Below are 21,544 nucleotides of genomic sequence, written 5' to 3'. Positions count from 1 at the left end.
TTGCTCCGTGACCTTTGTCGATTTCCCAAGGATGGTACCCCTTCACTTGTTTATCGTCGGGCATTTGCTGCTCTATGTGCACAAATGACGGACGCCACATTTATTTACACCGACGGCTCGAAAACATCATTAGGTGTAGGGAGTGCCTATATTGTTGGCGACACCCCAAATCACTTTCGGCTTCCCGACCAGTGTTCGGTTTACACTGCGGAGCTTTACGCTGTTCTCCAGGCTGTCCACTACATCCGCCGCCATCAGCGGATACAATACGTCATCTGCTCAGATTCCCTCAGCTCTCTCCTCAGTCTCCAAGCTCTTTATCTTGTGCACCCTCTGGTCCACCGGATTCAGGACTGTCTGCGCTCGCTCCACCTGGGGGGCGTCTCGGTGGCATTCCTCTGGCTCCCGGGACTCGTTGGTATCTGTGGAAATGAGGCGGCCGATATTGCAGCCATGGCTGCAGTCTCTCTTCTTTGGCCAGCTATTCAATCGATTCCCTTCGCCGATCTACGGAGCGTTTTATGTCGTCGTGTTGTTCATTTATGGCACGCGCATTGGTCGACACTTCCCCATAATAAATTGCGGGACGTGAAAGCTCTTCGTTGTGCTTGGACCTCTTCCTCCCGAACGCGTCGTCGGGGGGAGGTAATTTTAACTAGACTCCGGGTATGGCACTGTCTTTTTAGCCATAGACATCTTTTAAGCGGCGATCTTCCCCCACTCTGTCCCCACTGCTCTCAGCTGTGGACGGTAAGACACCTTTTAATTGAGTGCCCCTATTTTAATCCGTTACGCTCCTGTCTACAGCTATCGCCTGATCTATCGTCGATTTTAGCAGATGACACGCGCTCAGCCGACCACGTTCTCAAGTTTATTAGTGCCAGTGAAATGACGTCAGTCATTTGAAGCTTTTTTTGGGGACAACCAACCCCTTTCTGTAGTGGATTTTTAAGCCTTCCTTCAGCTTTTAGTTTCTCCAATTTTATGACTTTCGTTCCCATTGCTGCTGGTTTCCATTTTCGGTTTTTTACTGTTTCCTAAGTCATGGACCAGGCGCTTATGACCATAGCCGTTTTGCGTCCTAAAAAACAAAACAAAAAAAGAAAGGAAAAAAAGGCACTTTGCTTTTGGAGACTACTTCTGATTCTCAAGCGCAGCAACTGCTTGCAGCTTCGTTCCTGTATGGCTATCCTGATTGTGTCGAGGCCCATCAGATGCTGAATGGCTGCTCAATGCCCTCACTGAGGCACAAATCCAAACATACCTCTCTGATCAGGGTGTCATTGCAGTTTATCGGGTGATGAAAAATTAGATGTGGGTGATGAACAGTTAGATGCATCCTTTTTGCCCACGGGTACGTTTTTCCTTACTTTTGGTAGAGTGCTTCTTCTGTCAAACATCAAAGCAGGCTTTGAAGTTATCACAGTACAACCACACTCGAGAATCCTGTCGACACCCGGCCAAATGTGTAACCTTTGGTAAGGATGCTCATGAGGGCAATTGTCAGCCTACTTTTCTCCACTGTATCAACTGCAATGGCGACCGTCCCATGTATCTCGATGAGCGGGCTGCCCAGGAGGCAGGGTGACTAAAAAAATGCCTTAGCTGGTCACTCACAAGTTGTTGACCAGTTGGAAACCTACGTTCTTCCATCTGGCAACTACAGTACTGTTCAGCTACACCTCACTCCATGAAGGATGTGGCCATGCAGAGATGCGACCTCAAATTTAGCACCGCAGTTGTGAAATTGAACAGCATCGTGATAGCATCCCTATCTCCTTCTCCAGCTGTGCAACATGCCATCAAACTTTCGCAGAAGCCGATGAACTACCGCTGTCCTATCACTGTGACTTTTTTGTCAGCAAGTATGCATGTTGTTTGCCTGTCACGTATGACCACCCATGCAATGCCTCCTCCTTCGATGACTCCTTTGATCTCCAGTGTGGGGCATGTCCGTCTTCTCTGTTACCTCCTGGAGTTCACTTGTGGCTCTTGTTCCGGCAGCTTAACTTCACACTACCTGCCACTTTTCTGAGGGATGTGAACCCTTCAGCACCTTGGCTCTGTGCAGTGCCCTGTGTTCACCTTAGCCTTCATTTGCATCTTAAGGACACTACTCTTGCGTCACTCTGTCATCTTCAGTTTCACGACTTTCACACTGTAGTGGCAACTTCTGCCACCGAATGTATCAGGATGACCAAATGTAGTGGGAAGACAGCGAATGTAGTGGATGGGTGCCAGGAGTTGCCATATTAAAACTTGTCGAGAACTTTCCAAATGATTTATTAGTTTCCACTACAGTGCCCCGTTCAGCTCGGTCCGCGTCACAGGGTCCTACAATGCTGAGGCCATCGCCCCAGCGCAATGCGCTGCTGTGTGTTGGCCTTGTAGGACTGCGTCATAAGGGCTGCACCTGCAGCGGGCTCAGCGGTCTTCTTTCCCATTGACTCAGCACTGCTCTGCTGGGAGCCGCCGAGCGTCCCGCTGCTTCCTTCCTCACCGGGGTAGCTGAAATCGCAGCAACTGCAAGCGTCTGCGATCCGGCGTTCAAATCTGCGGCCCTCGCCTCAGGATGTCTCTGGCGTATGTCGGGAGCCGAGACGACTGCCCACGGTAGCGAGCTGAAGAGTGGCCTGCCGCTGGCTGGCTGTGGACCCCACGTCGGCCTCAGAGGGTCGAACCAACAACCCACCATGGACTGGGACACTGGCGCCCCCATCTGTTGCTGCGTGTAGCCTGGCAGTGTGACACACCCCACCGTCCAGGAGAGCTGCCACACTTGAATGAATCTAGTTAGAAACGCACACCTGTTTAAATGTGGCTGTGCGCCTCTGTTTCACTAAAATGCCGCTTTGTGTCACATACGCGTAACATGCTAGGTTGGCCAGTGGCCCCCTTCTGCCTGTGACTTGCGCCATGCAAACTGATGGGTGTGCCTAATCCAGCAGTTCTACACCCCTGTGGCCTCTATTTGCCTTTGCAACTGCTGGTATGCATAACTCACTGCAATCCGGCCCGCACGTGGCTGTAACTTGTGCCGCTACAGCACAGAACTCTGCAATTGTGCATTTGTGTACGCTGATAGTTCTCGGACTGACTGTAGTGTTAGGTGTACCTTCGTCAGTGGCACCTATGTTTTTTGATATCGGCTTCCGGAACACTGCTGAGTATTTACAGCAGAGCTCTTCATCCTGTATCAGGCCACACAGTAGATCCAGTGACAGGATTTTCAGTTGCATCATCTGCTCACTCTCTGTGCCCTTCAAAACCTGTGTGTGCTGTACACTGTCCATCCCTTAGTGCTATAGGTCAAGGAAAGCTACCACGTGATCAGTCTTGAGGGAGCCCCTGTGATGTTTATGTGGGTTCCTTGCCACATCGGTCTGACAGGAAATGAGGTCTCTGATGATGCTGCTGCTGAGGCTGCAGTTCTCGTACCTCAGCCCGCTAGTTCTTACATTCCCTCCAGTGATCTCTGTATTGCTGTCTGCCAGCAGGTGGTGTCACTTTGGCATCATTACTGGTCCTCCCTTCTTGGGAACAAGTTTAGGTTATTAAGCCTCTCCCTGTGGCTTTGACAACCTGCTCTCGGCCCTCTCACCATGAGGGGATTATTTTAGCTAGGTTGCATATTGGGCACTGTCTTTTTATGCATGATGCTCCCCGACTACTTTGTGCTCATTGCACTCAACCTTTGATGTTCTGCCATTTCCTGATGGCATGCCTTTTTTTACCCACTTATGTTCTCAGTTGTGCTTGCCATGTGAGTTACCGGCCATTTTAGCAAACGACGCACGGGCTGTCGACCATGTTTTACTTTTTATCCGTTGTAGCAATATGGTGAAGGGCATTTAATCTTTAGTTAAGGACCTCTGTTTCTCTGTGGCATACTTTATAGACCTTTCTTCATGTCCCTGTTTTCTCTTCCGTTGATTGTGATTAACATGTAATCGTTTTTAACGCCACTCTTTGTCTTCACGTTCTACAGTTCTGACATGGGTGCGTATGAACATAAGAGGGCAGTTCAATAAGTAATGCAACACATTTTTTTTCTGAAACAGGGGTTGTTTTATTCAGCATTGAAATACACCAGGTTATTTCCCAATCTTTTAGCTACACAACACTATTTTTCAACGTAATCTCCATTCAATGCTACGGCCTTACGCCACCTTGAAATGAGGGCCTGTATGCCTGCACGGTACCATTCCACTGGTCGATGTCGGAGCCAACATCGTACTGCATCAATAACTTCTTCATCATCCGCGTAGTGCCTCCCACGGACTGCATCCTTCATTGGGCCAAACATATGGAAATCCGACGGTGCGAGATCGGGGCTGTAGGGTGCATGAGGAAGAACAGTCCACTGAAATTTTGTGAGCTCCTCTCAGGTGCGAAGATTTGTGTGAGGTCTTGCGTTGTCATGAAGAAGGAGAAGTTCATTCAGATTTTTGTGCCTACGAACACGCTGAAGTCGTTTCTTCAATTTCTGAAGAGTAGCACAATACACTTCAGAGTTGATCGTTTGACCATGGGGAAGGACATCGAACAGAATAACCCCCTTCAGCGTCCCAGAAGACTGTAACCATGACTTTACCGGCTGAGGGTATGGCTTTAAACTTTTTCTTGGTAGGGGAGTGGGTGTGGCGCCACTCCATTGATTGCTGTTTTGTTTCAGGTTCGAAGTGATGAACCCATGTTTCATCGCCTGTAACAATCTTTGACAAGAAATTGTCACCCTCAGCCACTTGACGAGCAAGCAATTCCGCACAGATGGTTCTCCTTTGCTCTTTATGGTGTTCGGTTAGACAACGAGGGACCCAGCGGGAACAAACCTTTGAATATCCCAACTGGTGAACAATTGTGACAGCACTACCAACAGAGATGTCAAGTTGAGCACTGAGTTGTTTGATGGTGATCCGTCGATCATCTCGAACGAGTGTGTTTGCACGCTCCGCCATTGCAGGAGTCACAGCTGTGCACGGCCGGCCCGCACGCGGGAGATCGGACAGTCTTGCTTGACCTTGCGGCGATGATGACACACGCTTTGCCCAACGACTCACCGTGCTTTTGTCCACTGCCAGATCACCGTAGACATTCTGCAAGCGCCTATGAATATCTGAGATGCCCTGGTTTTCCGCCAAAGGAAACTTGATCACTGCCCGTTGTTTGCAACACACATCCGTTACAGACGCCATTTTAACAGCTCCATACAGCGCTGCCACCTGTCAGAAGTCAATGAAACTATACGAGACGAAGCGGGAATGTTTGAAAATATTCCACAAGAAATTTCTGGTTTTTTCAACCAAAATTGGCCGAGAAAAAAAAGTGTTGCATTACTTATTGAACTGCCCTCGTAGTTGTTTTTGTACCTAAAACAAAACAAAACACGACCTGTTGCTATTAGTAACCAATATTAGGCTGCATGGTAGTAAATATGTGGGGGTGTCGAATACCATAAACATCATCAGCCTTTTGCAATCTTACTATCGAGGGTTCCTTGTCAGCGTTAAAACTTGACTATACTCTTTATTGACGGTTTAAATCCAGCCCGTCCAGAAAAGCCTAGGTACATCGTGGCATAACACTTCCATGTGGTGAGTAGCAATCTATCATTTTCATAATATTGCTTATCTGTGATGATGAATACAGGCCATTGAGATTTAATATGGCTCTGAAACGTATAATTTTGTATGGTTTGTAATATTTTTGTTATTCCTTCCGTGAGTATTGGCAGTAGCAAATATTTTCTTCTCCAGAAGTAAAGTACTTGCAACATTTTTATCTTATATTTTTTTATCTAAGCTAAAAGCCTCAACTGTGGAAATTGACTTTGTTGAAATTTGTCTGTTGCTCCTCATCTGCTGTTTGTGTGTGGGCATACTTAACAGTTAGTTATTTAAACACAATGTAGTATATACAGGGCTATTACAAGATATTGAAGCGATTTCAGAAATTCACTGTAGCTCCATTCATTGACATATGGTCACGACACACTACAGATACATAGAAAAACTCATAAAGTTTTGTTCGGCTGAAGCCGCACTTCAGGTTTCTGCCGCCAGAGCGCTCGAGAGCGCAGTGAGACAAAATGGCGACAGGAGCCGAGAAAGCATATGTCGTGCTTGAAGTGCACTCACATCAGTCAGTCATAACAGTGCAACAACACTTCAGGACGAAGTTCAGCAAAGATCCACCAACTGCTAACTCCATTCGGCGATGGTATGCGCAGTTTAAATCTTCTGGATGCCTCTGTGAGGGTCGGCCTGCAGTGAGCGAAGAAACGGTTGAACGCGTGCGGGCAAGTTTCACGCGTAGCCCGCGGAAGTCGACGAATAAAGTAAGCAGGGAGCTAAACGTACCACAGCCAACGGTTTGGAAAATCTTACGGAAAAGGCTAAAGCAGAAGCCTTACCGTTTACAATTCCTACAAGCCCTGACACCCGATGACAAAGTCAAACGCTTGTGGGAGGAACTTGATTATCGGCTTGATGTTTGCCGAATCACTAAAGGGGCACATATCGAACATTTGTGAATGCCTAAAAAAACTTTTTGAGTTTTTGTATGTGTGTGCAAAGGATTGTGAAAATATCTCAAATAATAAAGTTATTGTAGAGCTGTGAAATCGCTTCAATCATTTGTAATAACCCTGTATTTTGTGTCTTAATGGCGAGGACTCTTATTTTAGTGTGCGTGCGCGTATTGGTACACATGGACGTGTTAATCAAATTTTAATTAAAGGTAGCAGTTTGTGCAGTTTTATTATACAATTCATAATGTTGGATATTTTCCCAACATATCAGTGTTTTGGCAATATACTTACCCAATGATGTAATTGGTTTGCTGCAGATTCGGCTTGATGAGTCTCAGGAGGTGGAATGCCACCATTTGAAAGAGCGTCTACACTATGAGCTGGAAATCCTAATGGCCTACCAGTCAAAGAATAAAATGCAAGCAGAGGCGCAACGAAATAGAGAACGAAAGGAACTGGAAGATCGTGTGTCCGTACGACGAGCTTTACTTGAGCAAAAGGTTTGTAACATCAACAATTAAATTAATTTTTCATTGCTTTCCCATGATGCATTGCTACGACAGGTCGTGTTTGAAACATTGGAAACAAGACAGACATATCTGTACAATACATCATGTAAACTGGTCAGAAATAAGTTTAGTAGGGAATGGGGTAATAACTCTGTGTCTTCTTTTTAGATGGACGTGGAAACTAGACAGTTTGAGCAAGAAAGAGATGAAAGGATTAGGCTGTTGCATGAACGACATGAGAGGGAACTGGAACAGTTTGATGAGGAGTCTGCTCGACTTGGATTCAGGTGAACATTAGTATAATAACTGTCCAATGTGTTCATTGGTTCTGAAAGCCTTTAATTCTCCTCCATTTGTAATACAACAGCTTGTGATACTATTAACTAATTTATTTATTTTTAATTTACAGTGCTCTGGCAATAGCAGAGGCTCCAAAGGAAGCCTATCCTGATGAAGAAAGTCTTTCAGGTAGCATGTTGAGCCTTGCACACAGCAATAGTTCAACATCATTCCCACCTGGAAGTCTTTAGCATATGCTTGATCATTTCCCTTGATCATTCATAAATCCACCTAAGCTCCTATCTGCCACCCGTTTAAGTACCCACCTTTGCCCTGTGCCAATTGGCTGTTAACAGCCAGCACAGGTAAATAATTTAATGAGCAAAAAATGGCAGTGGTATGAATTCAGAGAAATGCAAGCTCAGGTGTTGGATGTAGTTAAGAATTTGACTGACAGTCTCGTATTTCTTATAATAAGAAGCATTGACGGTTTCCCCGTGCTCTGCCAGTTTTACTCTTTGGAAATTGGTTATGAGACTATTTTATTACTTGTGTTTATTTAATTACTGGGCTGTAGCCTTGGCTATTGAAAGCTACTGAGCATTTTGATTATACAGACTGCATAGCTTGTAATGTTCTCTTATTCCAATTGCGCATTCAGTTTACAGCGCATTTGTTTGATAGATAATTATACAGATGTATTTGTACGATACCGACAGTGTGGTTGTCCTAAGTTTCATTGTGTCAATTATTATAAAAGCAGTGTAACATTCCATTTGTTCCAGTAATAGACTCACAAGTGCTTGCAAAACTGAAGAAGTATAGCGGCTTCTATAATTTTTTAATTCTGTGAATTAAACGGTACTGTTCAGAAAGAATTTCTCTGTCACATGCTGATTAAGTGTATTGACACATTATGGGACTTTAGAATCAGCCTAAAATTGTGGAAGATACTGAACCACCATATCTGGTATGCAGTATTCTAAGTCAAAAATAAACAGAATTTGTGTCTTGTATTATTATATAGACTTACTGTTTACCTTTTTCTTCCCTCCCTTTCCTTTACATCTAAGGTAAACCAAAGGAAATCTTTTATTGTGCTTAAAAGAATATGTGCAACATATGCATGTAAACAGCTTATGAGAGATTCTGGTATACCATTACTTCCAGTTATGGTACTATGATTAAGTCTCCTCTTTTTTGTGAAATTAGTATTAATTTGTATTGTTCAGTTGTACAAATGGAATCCTGAATTGCATGTGAATCGAAATTTACGTGGTTGTATGTCATATTTGAAAGTAACAAAGAAGTTAACATAATGCAGATGCATTGTATTGGGGAAAGAAGCTTCAGTCGTTCAGCAGAGAGAGGTGGCAAGGAAAAATATGTAACTGGAGATTATAATCATATTTTTTAGAAAAAAAATTAATGTTAATTTCCCCCTTAATGTTTCCCAAAGATGGTTTCTTATTGGACAACATAATATTAATGTAGATTTAGGCCCATTTTGTATTGAAACTTATTTAATTCTCCACTTTATTTGTTCAACGTTGACTGTTTTTAAAGCTTTGCATTAAAGTATCTTCCTGTAATGTGAGAAAGCTGTAGGGTTTGATGCATACCTGCAGAGTACTTGAAGGTGGATTGAAATAGTTATATGAAGCATAATCAAAAAGAAATATCATTGAACACCCAGTAACACTATGATGAGAACCTTAAACTGGTATACCAGTGACAGAAATTGTTGCTCGTAAAAGTCAACAGGATGTTGTAACAGTAATACCAAATTTCTAAAAGCCTTTTTATTACCAGTTGGCATGCTGAAGTTGATGTAAAAATATTCAAATGTCACTAAGTTAGTTACCAACATTTTATCACTTTGTATTACCAATGTGTGATGATATCTTGTGCAAAGGTAGTATATTTGCAGAGCTCATAAGTTTTATTTATTGTATCATTTTCCATGACACATAGCTTATCATAATTTTTTCTGTCTTCTGAAATGAAATGTAATCATTGAAATAACATACAGTGATTGACACATGCTAATATTTGAATGTTTTTCATATGTAGTCATTCACATAGCCACTTTGTGGCATAAATTCACTCAGCAAGACGTATGCTGTCCTCATCTGCCATGTAAAGATGTACATAAGTAAATAAAGTACATAATTTTTAAATAGATTTTGGTGCTTACTACAATTTTTAGCTATTGTTGGTTGTCTTGGGATCAACAATTTTACAGAAAGCTCAAAAATCCAGTCATTGTATTAATTTTCTGAGAGAATAAGTAAATTCAAATTTTTGTGTCTATTGTTTTATGCATATATCAAAATGTATGTGTTTCTATCCCTACAGCATGATCATATCCTTGAGCTTTGTATTTGGGAGACCTTTTTTTTTTTAGTGGGGGTGGGGTGGGGTGACATCATTCGTAATCAGCTATGAGTAGTGGCTGTATCTTTGCCACAGTGGCAATACCTGCCAAAAAATATTGTGGTTGACCTTCTAAAAGATGTGATCATAAGCTTAAGGTTCATTTCCTAACAGCCATGTGTTTGCTCAAATATAGTCTTTGATTATTTCATATAATTCCCTTATCATTCTGTTCATTTGATTGTCACTTTTATTTGCAGAAGAGCTGTGTAGTTTGTGTACAGTTTTTTTTAATGTAGCTACTTAAAATGCATGCCCTCTTTTTCTTACAGATGCTAGTTATTCATGAGAACATTGCACCTGTCCCATTTGTCCAGGTGGAGTTATATCTCAAATTTCACAAAACCCGGGAAGATAGTGTGGCACTAACAAAACAGTTTGCTGGATAGACTTTTTCTGTAAAAATATATACTTTCATTTATTGCATACATTTCATAAATTACATTTTCAAAATAATGTTTCCAGTTTATGTAATTAAGCTTTGAAAAAGATTTTCTGACAATGGACAACAAGTCTTCTGTAATTTTCTGACTCTCTCGTATATTTGAATTCTTATAATGAAAAATGGCATACTTTTTCTCACTAAATTCAGTGTAATAGTTAAGGGACAATTCAGGGAACATGAATCACCAAAATATGGAAATACATTGTTGTACTTCATGTACAATTCATTATGAAAAAGTATCTCTATGTGTTGAATTGATCTGTGTTTGGTGTGCTTGTTCAGAATTCACATGTTGTCAATAGAGGATAATTATTTTTCACTTCCAGAAGTGCATTTTAATTTTGTGGTGGTATTCTCACAATATTCACCTTCTTCTCTCCACCCAATTGCAACTGGCTGGTCTATGTAAGCAACAGACTGGAGTTTTCTAATAGTTGTAATGTGACTGGCAGGTAGTTTGTTTTCCAAGTAATTTTTCTGTCGTCTTCATTGGAGAAGTTCAAATACCTGAATATTTTATCCCTAGTAGAAATTTACCATTTACAGAATACATTGCTTTGTGCAAAAAGTTAATATTGTCAAGGGTTTATCATAAAGTCCTGTACAGTACTGACATAATATTTTCACCATAGTATGGCAAAGTAATATAGAAAACTAGAGCAAATTGTAAAGCAATTCCATGCACTTATTAATTCAATTATAGGGCATTGAAAATATTGCACAAGAAGAGGGCATTCTTAAGGCCAGTACTAGAATATTTCAAAGATGGAATAGGCTATTATTTTCAGACCAGGTTATTGTAATTAAGGCTTCCTGTTATTTTCTTAGTGTAACATCATGCAGAAATGAGAATTGTTAATTAGCGTTACAAGTTTGTTTAGATGGTTCCCTATATTTGAGCATTCAGACACAGTTTTGTTCTGTAACTGCTTTGAAACTGATAGTAAGAGGTCAACACAATATTGTTAGGTGGAACTTGGGTAAAAACTGTATAATTATTCACAACATTGTGTATTTTGGTGTAAACAAAAGTATTTTGTCTGGTCAACACATTTGGGATTAGATTGGGTTGTTGCTTCAATAACATCTTTGATGTTTTGTAAAGTTGTGGGAATTGTCAGTTTGACAGTTCCATATTTTTAGTGTATAAGTAAAACTGCCACCCTAGGTAAATATATCTACGAAATCCTTTGTTCTAGGGTCTCTTGGTAAGAATTGTCATCTTTACAATTTTTAAAATTTGTTTAGAGAGAGATTGAAACAGTCAGGCAAAGTTCAGTTTCAAATGTCTTCACATTTCTGTGACATTGCATGTAACAGATAGAGAAAATAATGAAAATCATATGCACTTTTGATTATTTTTCAGTGTGTGTCATTAGAATATTAGGCTGTTTGGTTTCATTATTGAGAAGATCCCATGTATAAGTTTGTTAACAAAGGGAAACACAATTAAAAATGTGATGAAAAGAGCTGAGAGCATTTTTAATAAGAGATAGCAAGTACACATTTTCTGTTTGATACAAACAGCAGTGAATTTTGAAAAATTATTCAGGTTGTCCTGTGGAGGATTTATACCTTTCTGCAAGGGAATGTCACAAGTTTATTATTTCAGGTTACCTAGCAAACAGAAAGGAAAGCCTGAGGCATAAATTACATGCAGTGAAGAAGGATGTGCTTAAAAGATAAGAATAACTGTGTTATAGTGTACATTATTCTTGATTTTAGTAGGGAACACATTTTAGTTCTTTATATGTTTACATGACTGTGACAGTTTTTGCAGAACCATCTAATTACACTGAAGTTGTTAGGATATGTTTGCACCATTTACTGCTTCTGATTCCATTATTATATCATTAAACACTGCTTAATAAGTTACAGAACACAAGAATTTTAAATACCTTACAACAGTGCAGCAGTAAGTGAGCTAATTATTATTAGCTTACAGCATAAAATTGCTTAATCCTTAAGCTGCAGTCTTCATTAATTTCAGATGTGAGCAGCATTTGAATTCTTCTTATCTTTGTTCTGTCCAGTACTATATGATTTGAGACTGTTTTGTGTCTTATCTTTACTACTAGTTCCTAATGTTTCAGCAATTTTCCCCTCTATTTAAATATAATTTATGTAGTTTTACTGCAACATCCACCTGACTACTTTGTTTGCTACACTCTTGAATATCAGGAGCTAATTAATATTGAAATAGCGAGTATGTCACCCATTGCATAGAAAAGATAATTTCACTTCGTAGCTGTAAAAAGAAATGCCCTATTGCCAGAATTGAAGAAAATTTGATAAAACATCTTGGAGATTTCTTTGCATTTGGAAAGAATTATAGATTAACTTTACACATTCAAGGAAACAGTAACAAAATTAAGTGGAGTGAACTAACTGTTCCTCTTCTAACTCCTTTATTTGTTTTTTGTATTGCCTTGTTCCATTGTCTTTGGCTCTTTCCAAATAAAGATAAATGTAAATCTTTTGCTTTTCTCTTAAAGCAATATCTCTTTCCTGTTGTTTTTGATTTAAATGACCTTCAGTATTCGACATAACTTTTTCTATCTGCATTAGAGACACAGAATACCACTAATTTAACTGTAATATTATGGAAAGAATAGATGCTACTCACTATATACGGGAGACATTGAGTCATCGGCAGGCACAATGAAAAGAGTTCTAAACACTGAGCTTTCAGTCAAAAAAGGCCTTCTTCTAAATCAGAAAACATTGACACAGACAAAACTCGCACACCCCTATGACCATTGTCTCTGGCCACTGAGACAGAACTAGAGACAGTGATTTTGTATGTGTGTGTGTGTGTGTGTGTGTGTGTGTGTGTGTGAGAGAGAGAGAAAGAGAGAGAGGGGGGTGGGGGGGGGGTGCACTTGAGCGAATGCGTATGTGTTTTCAAGTTTAGGAGGAGGCATTTTGGTCAAAGGCATAAGTGTATAGCAGTCTTTTCATTTTGCCTGTCTGCGACTCGACGTTTCGGCTACAAGATGAACAGCAGTCTGTCTTTTTCGTAATCTTGGTGTGTGTGTTTCCTCCCCCCCCCCCCTCTCCCGCCCCATCCTGGACTTCGCATTATTTGACTAATTTAATAGTGTTTTAGAAACATAATTTTCCAGTGTGTTATTGAGTAGCTCTCGTGGCTGTCAGTTTTACTAATTACGCAGCTCTATGTTTCACACAATAATCATGAAACATAAGACTTGCAAATTTATTTTTTTCCCCCCCCCAACCGGCATATATTCAGAATGAATTATTTTCTTTTCTCTACAGTCACAGTTTTATTTTGTCTACTGACCTAGAGGCAAAAGTGTGACTATAGACTAAAGCTAGTAATTATTTGTCTTTGTGTTGGTTGCTTTTCAGAAAGTCTGTTGGGAATATGCCATATATTCAGGTAAAATTCTGCTGATGTAAAGATGCAGTGTTTTAAAATTGCAAACCATAATGCAGTAGTAAAATTTCATTACCAAAGAAGACAGTTTCGGTAATTGTTACAAAGAATCAAGTTACATGAATACACTTCTTGATCCATGAGTTAATGTGATATAGTATACTGCCTTTGATTTATTTGGCACTGTATGTTGAATTGAGAATGAGGAATGTTACATAATTTAAAAAACTTGTAATGTGGTGTAATCTGTGATAATGTCACTTATGTTTTATTACCTGTGTGACACTATCTAGAAAAAGATCAAATAAACAGTAAGATATTAAATATCGTAATATAATTCTCTCATCATGATTGTAGATTTCCATTCAAAAGAAATATTTTAGGCAGATATTGGTGGAAATGATTTATTGCTTGTGTGCCGTATCATAGTGTGGTTGTGATGTTTTATCATACAGTGCTTCCACATTCGTCAACATATTGTGCATGTGAAGTGTTGTAATTACGTGTTGTGAGACAACTGTGACTCAAAGTAATTATGAGTTATTTCTATTGAACATGTTTGTCAGTCAAATTCAAAAAACTCATCCTCTGAGAATCTCCGGAACAATGTAAAGTATTAAGCTTTGTAATTCATGAGCTCTTCATAGAACATATTGTTTTATACGAACATGTGATGCAGTTCCTTTTTAATAAAAAGGAATAGATAGGATTTATGATAAAATCATTTACACAATTTTCAGTATTTTAGCTGCTGAAGTCTAATATTTTTTGAGACCAGGGGAACATCATTTTTTGGATATTTCCTGGTTAAGACTGTTTGTCTTCTCATTATTTTGAATCACTCAATTGGGAAGGCAGCTGTATGGATAGTCATTAAAAGTAAAAGCTTGTACAGTTATTTAAACATTTGTGTTAGATGTAAATGTTTATTTTATTCAAAAGCATAACAAATCAAAAATGTACAGTCATCTATGCTTCCATTAAAGTTTTATTGTTATCTTATGGTTATGTTTATCAACAGTTGTAAATTTTCCCTTTAATACTGTTGGTGTCATTTCAGTTCTTCACTGAAAAATCCATTTGGTTACTTACTAAGAATGGACTATTGATATTTACATTCAACAAACTGAGTATGCTTTTTGATTAAATGAAAGTTCTTACTTAATCTTCTTTCATGAAAAATATTGCAAATAGATTTTGTTGTTTTCTATAGAATTCACCACGAAAAGACGACAGATAAAGTGCTTAACGATTTCTCATTGTTACATGTCCAAAAAACTGCATTAAAGTAACCAGATTTTGTACAACAAGAGTTTGTAATATTTTAAAACCAAAAAATGTTACAGAGTGTGAGTAGTGCTAAAACCTTTTTGACTGTCACACATTGCAATGTCTTACACATCACTGTAATGTGAAGATGTCAGAATTAGAACTCAGATGAGAATAAAAGTCAAATCTTTTTTATTGTAAACTTTATTGTATAATTAATTCGTGTATAACTGTATTGCTACATATTACACAGTGATTAAAAAGATAGAGCCATGAGTGATTATTGTAAAGAAAGTTGTTTTTATGAGTTTTATGCTGTTTTATAAGCATCCAACAGTATCTCACGTTTTGAGCATGTGATCATTGTCTTGAAAGATATATATTAAAATTATAGAAAGCCAATGATAAATAAAAAATCATTTTTGTTTGTATATTTTGTTTGAAATTTAAAAGAAGCTTAAATAATTTCAGAACACAACTTGCATGTTGTTACTTGTTTACCACTGTGTCCTTTAAGTTTAAAATGTGAAAGATAGAGCCGACCATCCTGAGTGCATCTATTTTGCACTTGTGTCCTTTTATTTCTTATATTTTAGCTTATTGTGTGTGGTATTGACAGCTGTATTGTCCATTGACAGGAACATTATGTTAATACCAGAACTACAAATTTTGGTTTTACTGGCAGTGCTGTGAGCCCAGAGTAAGTAATATTACAAAAGCACTCGAAGCTAATTACTTGTTTCTGCCTTGACCAGAAAAGCCACCTCTCAACTAGTGTTTTCATCTGGCTGATGGAAAGCAACCCAAATTTCACAGTACTTATATTGGAAGAACTCTTGGTTTCTGTGGATGCTAACAATCATATTGTCAATTCACTCTTAATCATAGCTCTGTTTTCATGGTCAACAGTACTTGAGATACCACAGTTCTGCATGCTAACATGTGCCAAACTTTTCTCAATTTAAGCATGTAATAATGATTAAGAACTATATTGCAATAATAATAGACTTACTGATCTTTCAACGTACACCACATAGATCTCCAGTGTAAGGGTTAAGAGCAAGAAATTTTTATTTTTAATGCAGCATTCTTTTCCTCACACAAATTTATTTGTTATACATTGTTATGATCACTCTACTACTACTAAAACCATAAGAGAGAATTTATTAATAATAATTGTATTAATTACTTTCACAAGAAGAATCTCTCTCTCTCTTAAGAGCAAGAAATTTTTATTTTTAATGCAGCATTCTTTTCCTCACACAAATTTATTTGTTATACATTGTTATGATCACTCCCCCATAAGAGAGAATTTATTAATAATAATTGTATTAATTACTTTCACAAGAAGAATATATATATATCTCTCTCTCTCTCTCTCTCTCTCTCTCTCTCTCTCTCTCTCTCTCTCTCTCTCTCTGTGTGTGTGTGTGTGTGTGTGTGTGTGTGTGTGTGTGTGTGTGTGTGTGTGTGTGTGTGTGTGTGGGGGGGGGGGGGAGTCAGTATCAGTTATTGTGAATTAAGTGTTTCAGTGATATTAATGAGAAAAATACAGTAGTTACCATTTTCCATTGCTGTTGCCTCTTTGTTGTTGTTATAGTTACTTGTACATCCACACAAATTGATAGGAAACTGTTTTATTTTTACCCTTCTCCTTACTGTTGCATCATAGAGACCCCATAATCTTTCTGTAAGAAGAGTGATTCTCCCTCAGTGTTGATGCTCTGGGATTTGCACAGTGTTTGTATGCAATGAAACAACCAATTCTGCCAAACCTACGAAAGATGACACAGTGGTTAAGGTTTGGACTCGCATTTGAAAGTAGTTGGATTCAAATTCCTCTCCAGTTATCCTGGTTTAGAGTTATTAGACAAATCCTTTCCACATCTTTGTTCATTCCGAATTTGTGTTCCGTCTCTAATGACCTCATTATCTACAGCCTCATTATGGTTGATCATTTAACACATTATGAATATGTATAAAGTGAACCATTCTGAAATGTGAAGGATGAAATGTAAATGTTACATTTTTAGAAAATGTAATTATATATATTTTTAAGGTTCTGAAGCACTTAACATATAGCTACAGATTTACGTTTCATCAATGAAACTAAAGAAAATGTATGAAATGCAGCTATTTAAATAACCTATAAAGCTATTTTATGTAATGAGTGGCAAAGCATCAACAGTGATACTTCTTGTAAAGATGTGTGTAAATATTTAAGAAATGTTTTCAAAAGTTCATTACTTTCAGCAAACAGTTTTTTATTGAGTCCTTGAGGTGCTATCACTTCATGAATGCAGAGATTAACATGGTTGTTGTTCTGGTTATAATATTTTGAAACTTTTTGTGAATCAGTACAAAGCTTGAATTTATATGGGAAAAATTGTTTTAAGCCAGATGCGCATCGCACAAGAGTCTATAAAAAATATTTCATGGGAACACCAAATGTACATATCCATCCTAGTTTCTTTCATTCATTCCAAATGTTCCTTTCAATTTTGTTTACTTTCTTCTATTTTGGATGTACTGCAAAAATGTTCAACCCTTGTCTGATGTTTTCATTTGAAATCCTATCCAACTTGGTGCAACCTTTGACTGCTTGTAAATATTTCATTTCAGCTGCCAGAACATCATTAGAATATTTTCTTTTCACGGCCCAGGATGCACTGCCAGACAGTAGAACAGGAGCGGCCATCACCTTCTAGAATTTCATTGCTGTATGTCTTCATGGATTTTAAATGTTCTGTTTACGTACATACTTGATATGTCTGTGATTTATTATCTGCATCGTTCTCTTCAGCAAGACGTTTAGTTCCCCAGATAATAAAGCTACTGAACTTGTTCCAAAATCAGTTCTTCATTTTCAATTTTGTTTCATACTGTGCGTTTCCTATGGAATGCTATTGTTTTGATTATATTTACTGCAATCTTAAAATTATTATCCTTATAAAATTCTTAATTTAAGCATTAATCTAATATATTTAATCAGTTCCATATTAAACCCACGAGGACCTCTGTATTTCTTGCATTTTTGTATTTAATTACATATTCCACCATCAGTTGCGAGGTAATTAAATTTGTGTTGACACAATCAGTTAGTCTATATTTTCATAAGGACTACTTGCCATTGGATTATACCATATATTTGTGACGTGTTCTGTCTATTGTTCCTGATTTATTACAGTTATCCATGCTGTATCTTCCCAGATATATTTAAGTGTCTTAATAATGAAACCCTGCCTGCCATATACATCATGTTGTACCTCTGGTAGAGATTTATTAGTGGGTTCATTTTATTTCTCATGAGTCTGTAGTTTCCTCTTGTTTGGTCATTGGGAGATTGCAGAAACAACTTGTATGCTCTCTGTTTTTCTTTTCATTATTTCTTAAGTTTCTTCATTCAAGCCTGCCGCGGTTGCCGTGCAGATCTAGGCGCTGCAGTTAGTTAGGCTTAATTAGTTCTAAGTTCTAGGGGGCTGATGACCTGAGATGTTAAGTCTCATAGTGCTCAGAGCCATTTGAACCATTCTTCATTCAAAATTTAAGCACATTTTTCCTTTGCCATTTAGATTGCTTTCCAACAGCATCACCTGTTGCTTTATTTATACAGTATTTGATGTTTTCCCATTCTGTGTTCATATAATTTTGTGTACGTGTGTTTATTAAATAATTTTCAATCTGTTGATGGAGGTCTAAAGTTGAAGGATCTTTTAAAAATCTCCGCCACCCCCTCCCCCCCTTCGTCTGCAGACAATGAGTCCTCAAGTCTCTTCCACCTTGTTAATTGCGCTGTTTTGGCCATAACCAAAAAATTGTCACTGAAAATATCATGTCCTCCGAAAATGTTAATGTCTTGCACTAAAGAAGCAGCCTTCTCACTTGCTACAATATAATCTGTGATTGATATTGTGCTTTCATGTAATTAATAATTTTACTTGTCATTGGCTTATCACCCAGGGAAGATAAAAGAAGACTGAAAGCTATGCTACATCTACATCTACATAGATATCCATACTCTGAAAACCACTTTGAAGTGCCTCCAGAAGGTACCCAGCATTGTATTTCTTATTAGGGTATCTTACCATCCATTTACATACCGATTGTGGTAAATATGACTGCTTAAATGACTATGTATGCACAGTAATTGGTTTAATCTTAACCTGTGATCACTACAGGAGAGAGATGTACAAGGCTCAAGTATATTTCTAGATTCTTCGCATAATATTGGTCCTTGGAACTCTGTAAAAGGACTTTTGCAGTGTAATTGGTACCTATCTTGAAACAACAGCCAATTCAAGTTTCTCAGTATTTTTGTTATGCTATCCTGTTGGCCAAAAAAAAACTGTAACCATTCTTGCTGCTTGCCTTTGTATGTGTTAAATATCCCTTATTGACTTTGAGGAGTATTGTATGATGGGATGTAAAAGTGTTTTGTCAGCAGTTTCCATTGTAAACCAACTACATTTTCCCAGTATCCTGTCAGCGAACTGAAATCAGCCACCTACTTTACCTGCAGTTGAGCCTATGTGATCATTCCATTTCACATTCCCTGATATTTGTATGAATTAACTAATTCCAACTGAACTGATGTTGTAGTCTTAGGATACTATGAACATGTGTTTTGTGAAGTGCACACTTTTATGTTTCCATATGTTTAAAACAAGTTGCCGATCTTCGCGCACCCACTGTAAAATGCCATCAGTGTCTGTTCTGGATATTCACATAGTTTTGTTCATGTAGTACATTACTATAACTGCTTATCTTACAAATGTCTGAAGTTACTATTGATATTGTCTGCTATGTCATTAAATACATGGCAAGGGTACCAATACACTTCCCTATGCACATCTGAAGCCCTTTTGCTTCCATTTCTGTTGACTCTGCATCCAAGAAAACATGCTGCATCATACCTTACTAGGGACCTCTTTTCTTTTATTTTTTTTCTTTTTAATAGCCCATATATTCTTACTTTGTTAATAGGTGTTGGTGTGATTCTGGGTCAGATTTGTTTCAGAAGCCAAGAAATACTGTATGTACCCAGCTTCCTTGCTCAGTGGCTTTCAGGATGTCGGCAGGAAAAGTTAGTGTTAAGTTTTGCAAGACATGTTTTCGGAATCCATTCTGTTTGCGATACCTCTTTATTTGACCTCAAAAGTCTTCTAAGATTCAACAACAGATGGATATAAGTGAAATTCGGATGGTAGTTTGGTGGATCACATTTCTTGTAGACTGTTGTGGACTTCCCCCTCCCGGCCACTGCGTATAGTTTTTTTGTTTGGGGGTTTTATGTTATATTGTGGCTAAATAGGAGCTAACCCAGCATTCCTCACTTACCTGCCATATGTTTCATTTTACTTGTATATTATGCAGTAGTCACTGTGTTGTTATAAGTTGCTTTACAGTGACTATATACCATGAAAGATATCTCCCATCATGAACTATCCATTCATTCTTTTGAACTGGAGCTTCAGTTGCTGTACATGCTCAAGACCAGATGTAAATGTTGTGAATAATGACTCAACTGCCTCTGTATAGAGTTTTCTGAACATGCAAATCTTGCTGTGTATTCTAATTGTTCTTTGGTAATCATTGTTGCTGCAGCTGCCTAATGTACATTGAAACCAGTTTCAGTGTGGACATCCTCTAAGAGATCAGGTATATTTGAAGCCATTACATCTAATGCAATTCTTGTGTCAGTGGCCTTTCAAACTCTGTGGGGTATGTTCTAGATAGTTTTTGGAGAAGGCATTTAGTAATGTTTCACTTATCACACTTACCAATTAAGAAAAACTGTAATGATCCCAATTGATTGTCAGATGATTAAAGTCTCATCCAGTGCCAACTTTCTGACTCGGGAGCATGCATACTAGCAAGCTGAGGTGCTCTGAGATCGTTTTTGTTAAATCTAGGGGTGAGTTTGTGGTTGATAGACGGACGCAATTATGAGTTTGTCAGCCTTTGATACTGACAAGGAGAACATGGCAAGTCCCATAACCCAATTTTCCAAAAACTTTGCTGAGTGGAGGAGGAGTGAAAATAAGCAAAACCTTGTCTTGGCTTATCAGTAGATATTTGACTTTCTGAGAAAATGACGGCCAAAATTTTCAGCACAGTTTAAATGCCTTTTATCAAATGATAAATTCAGGTGAGGCCTTTGCACAGTGGGTTGCATGATGGCTTTGCACTTTTCCGCCCCTCTTCAAAATCTGATTATTGTTTTTAGTATCTTTTTTCATTTATCTACCCTTGTCTGTTGAAAGTTACTACACAAATGATGTTTACCAAGTTAAAGGACACACGGGCATTATATTAAGTGTAAAATTACAACTGGGTTTCACAATAAATGTCATACATTTATAACATAATACATGTGCATGTGTATGGTCCATTACCGTCTGTCTGCTTTGATAAGTAATTCGGGAATGATGTTTTTTTTTCCTACTGTTTCCCTAAAGAGGAAAAAACCAGCTGTGGAGGTAAGAATCAATTAAATATGAGACACCCCCTTTGCAGGCTACAGGAATAAATAAGTATACTTGCTGGCCGACCAAAACCCACTGCTTGGCAACAAATATGCGACACTATCAATATTACTGACGAGACACGCAACAGGAATTTCACTGAAAACAATTTAAAATTTTTCTCATTTATTTATTGTTTCACACATTTGTATA

The 21,544-nt window shown here is 38.3% G+C and overlaps 1 protein-coding gene across 4 annotated transcripts in view; it reads left to right on the top strand.

The window, feature by feature from the left end:
- Positions 1 to 21,544, top strand: part of LOC124545999 (serine/threonine-protein kinase Tao) — a 230,593-nt gene that overhangs the window by 198,363 nt on the left and 10,686 nt on the right. For 3 of the 4 annotated variants that reach the window (XM_047124968.1, XM_047124967.1, XM_047124966.1), the window contains 3 exons: positions 6,847 to 7,029; positions 7,207 to 7,325; positions 7,448 to 13,034. In XM_047124968.1, coding sequence (XP_046980924.1) covers positions 6,847 to 7,029; positions 7,207 to 7,325; positions 7,448 to 7,568 — 423 coding nt within the window. In that variant the 3' untranslated portion in view covers positions 7,569 to 13,034. Of the gene's footprint in view, positions 1 to 6,846; positions 7,030 to 7,206; positions 7,326 to 7,447; positions 13,035 to 21,544 lie in introns of those variants that run through there. The other variant, XM_047124969.1, reaches the window with a different exon arrangement.

The sequence above is a fragment of the Schistocerca americana genome, chromosome 8, assembly GCF_021461395.2.
Source record: "Schistocerca americana isolate TAMUIC-IGC-003095 chromosome 8, iqSchAmer2.1, whole genome shotgun sequence".
Lineage (NCBI taxonomy): Eukaryota > Metazoa > Arthropoda > Insecta > Orthoptera > Acrididae > Schistocerca > Schistocerca americana.
This window is presented reverse-complemented; position numbering and strand designations above follow the sequence as displayed.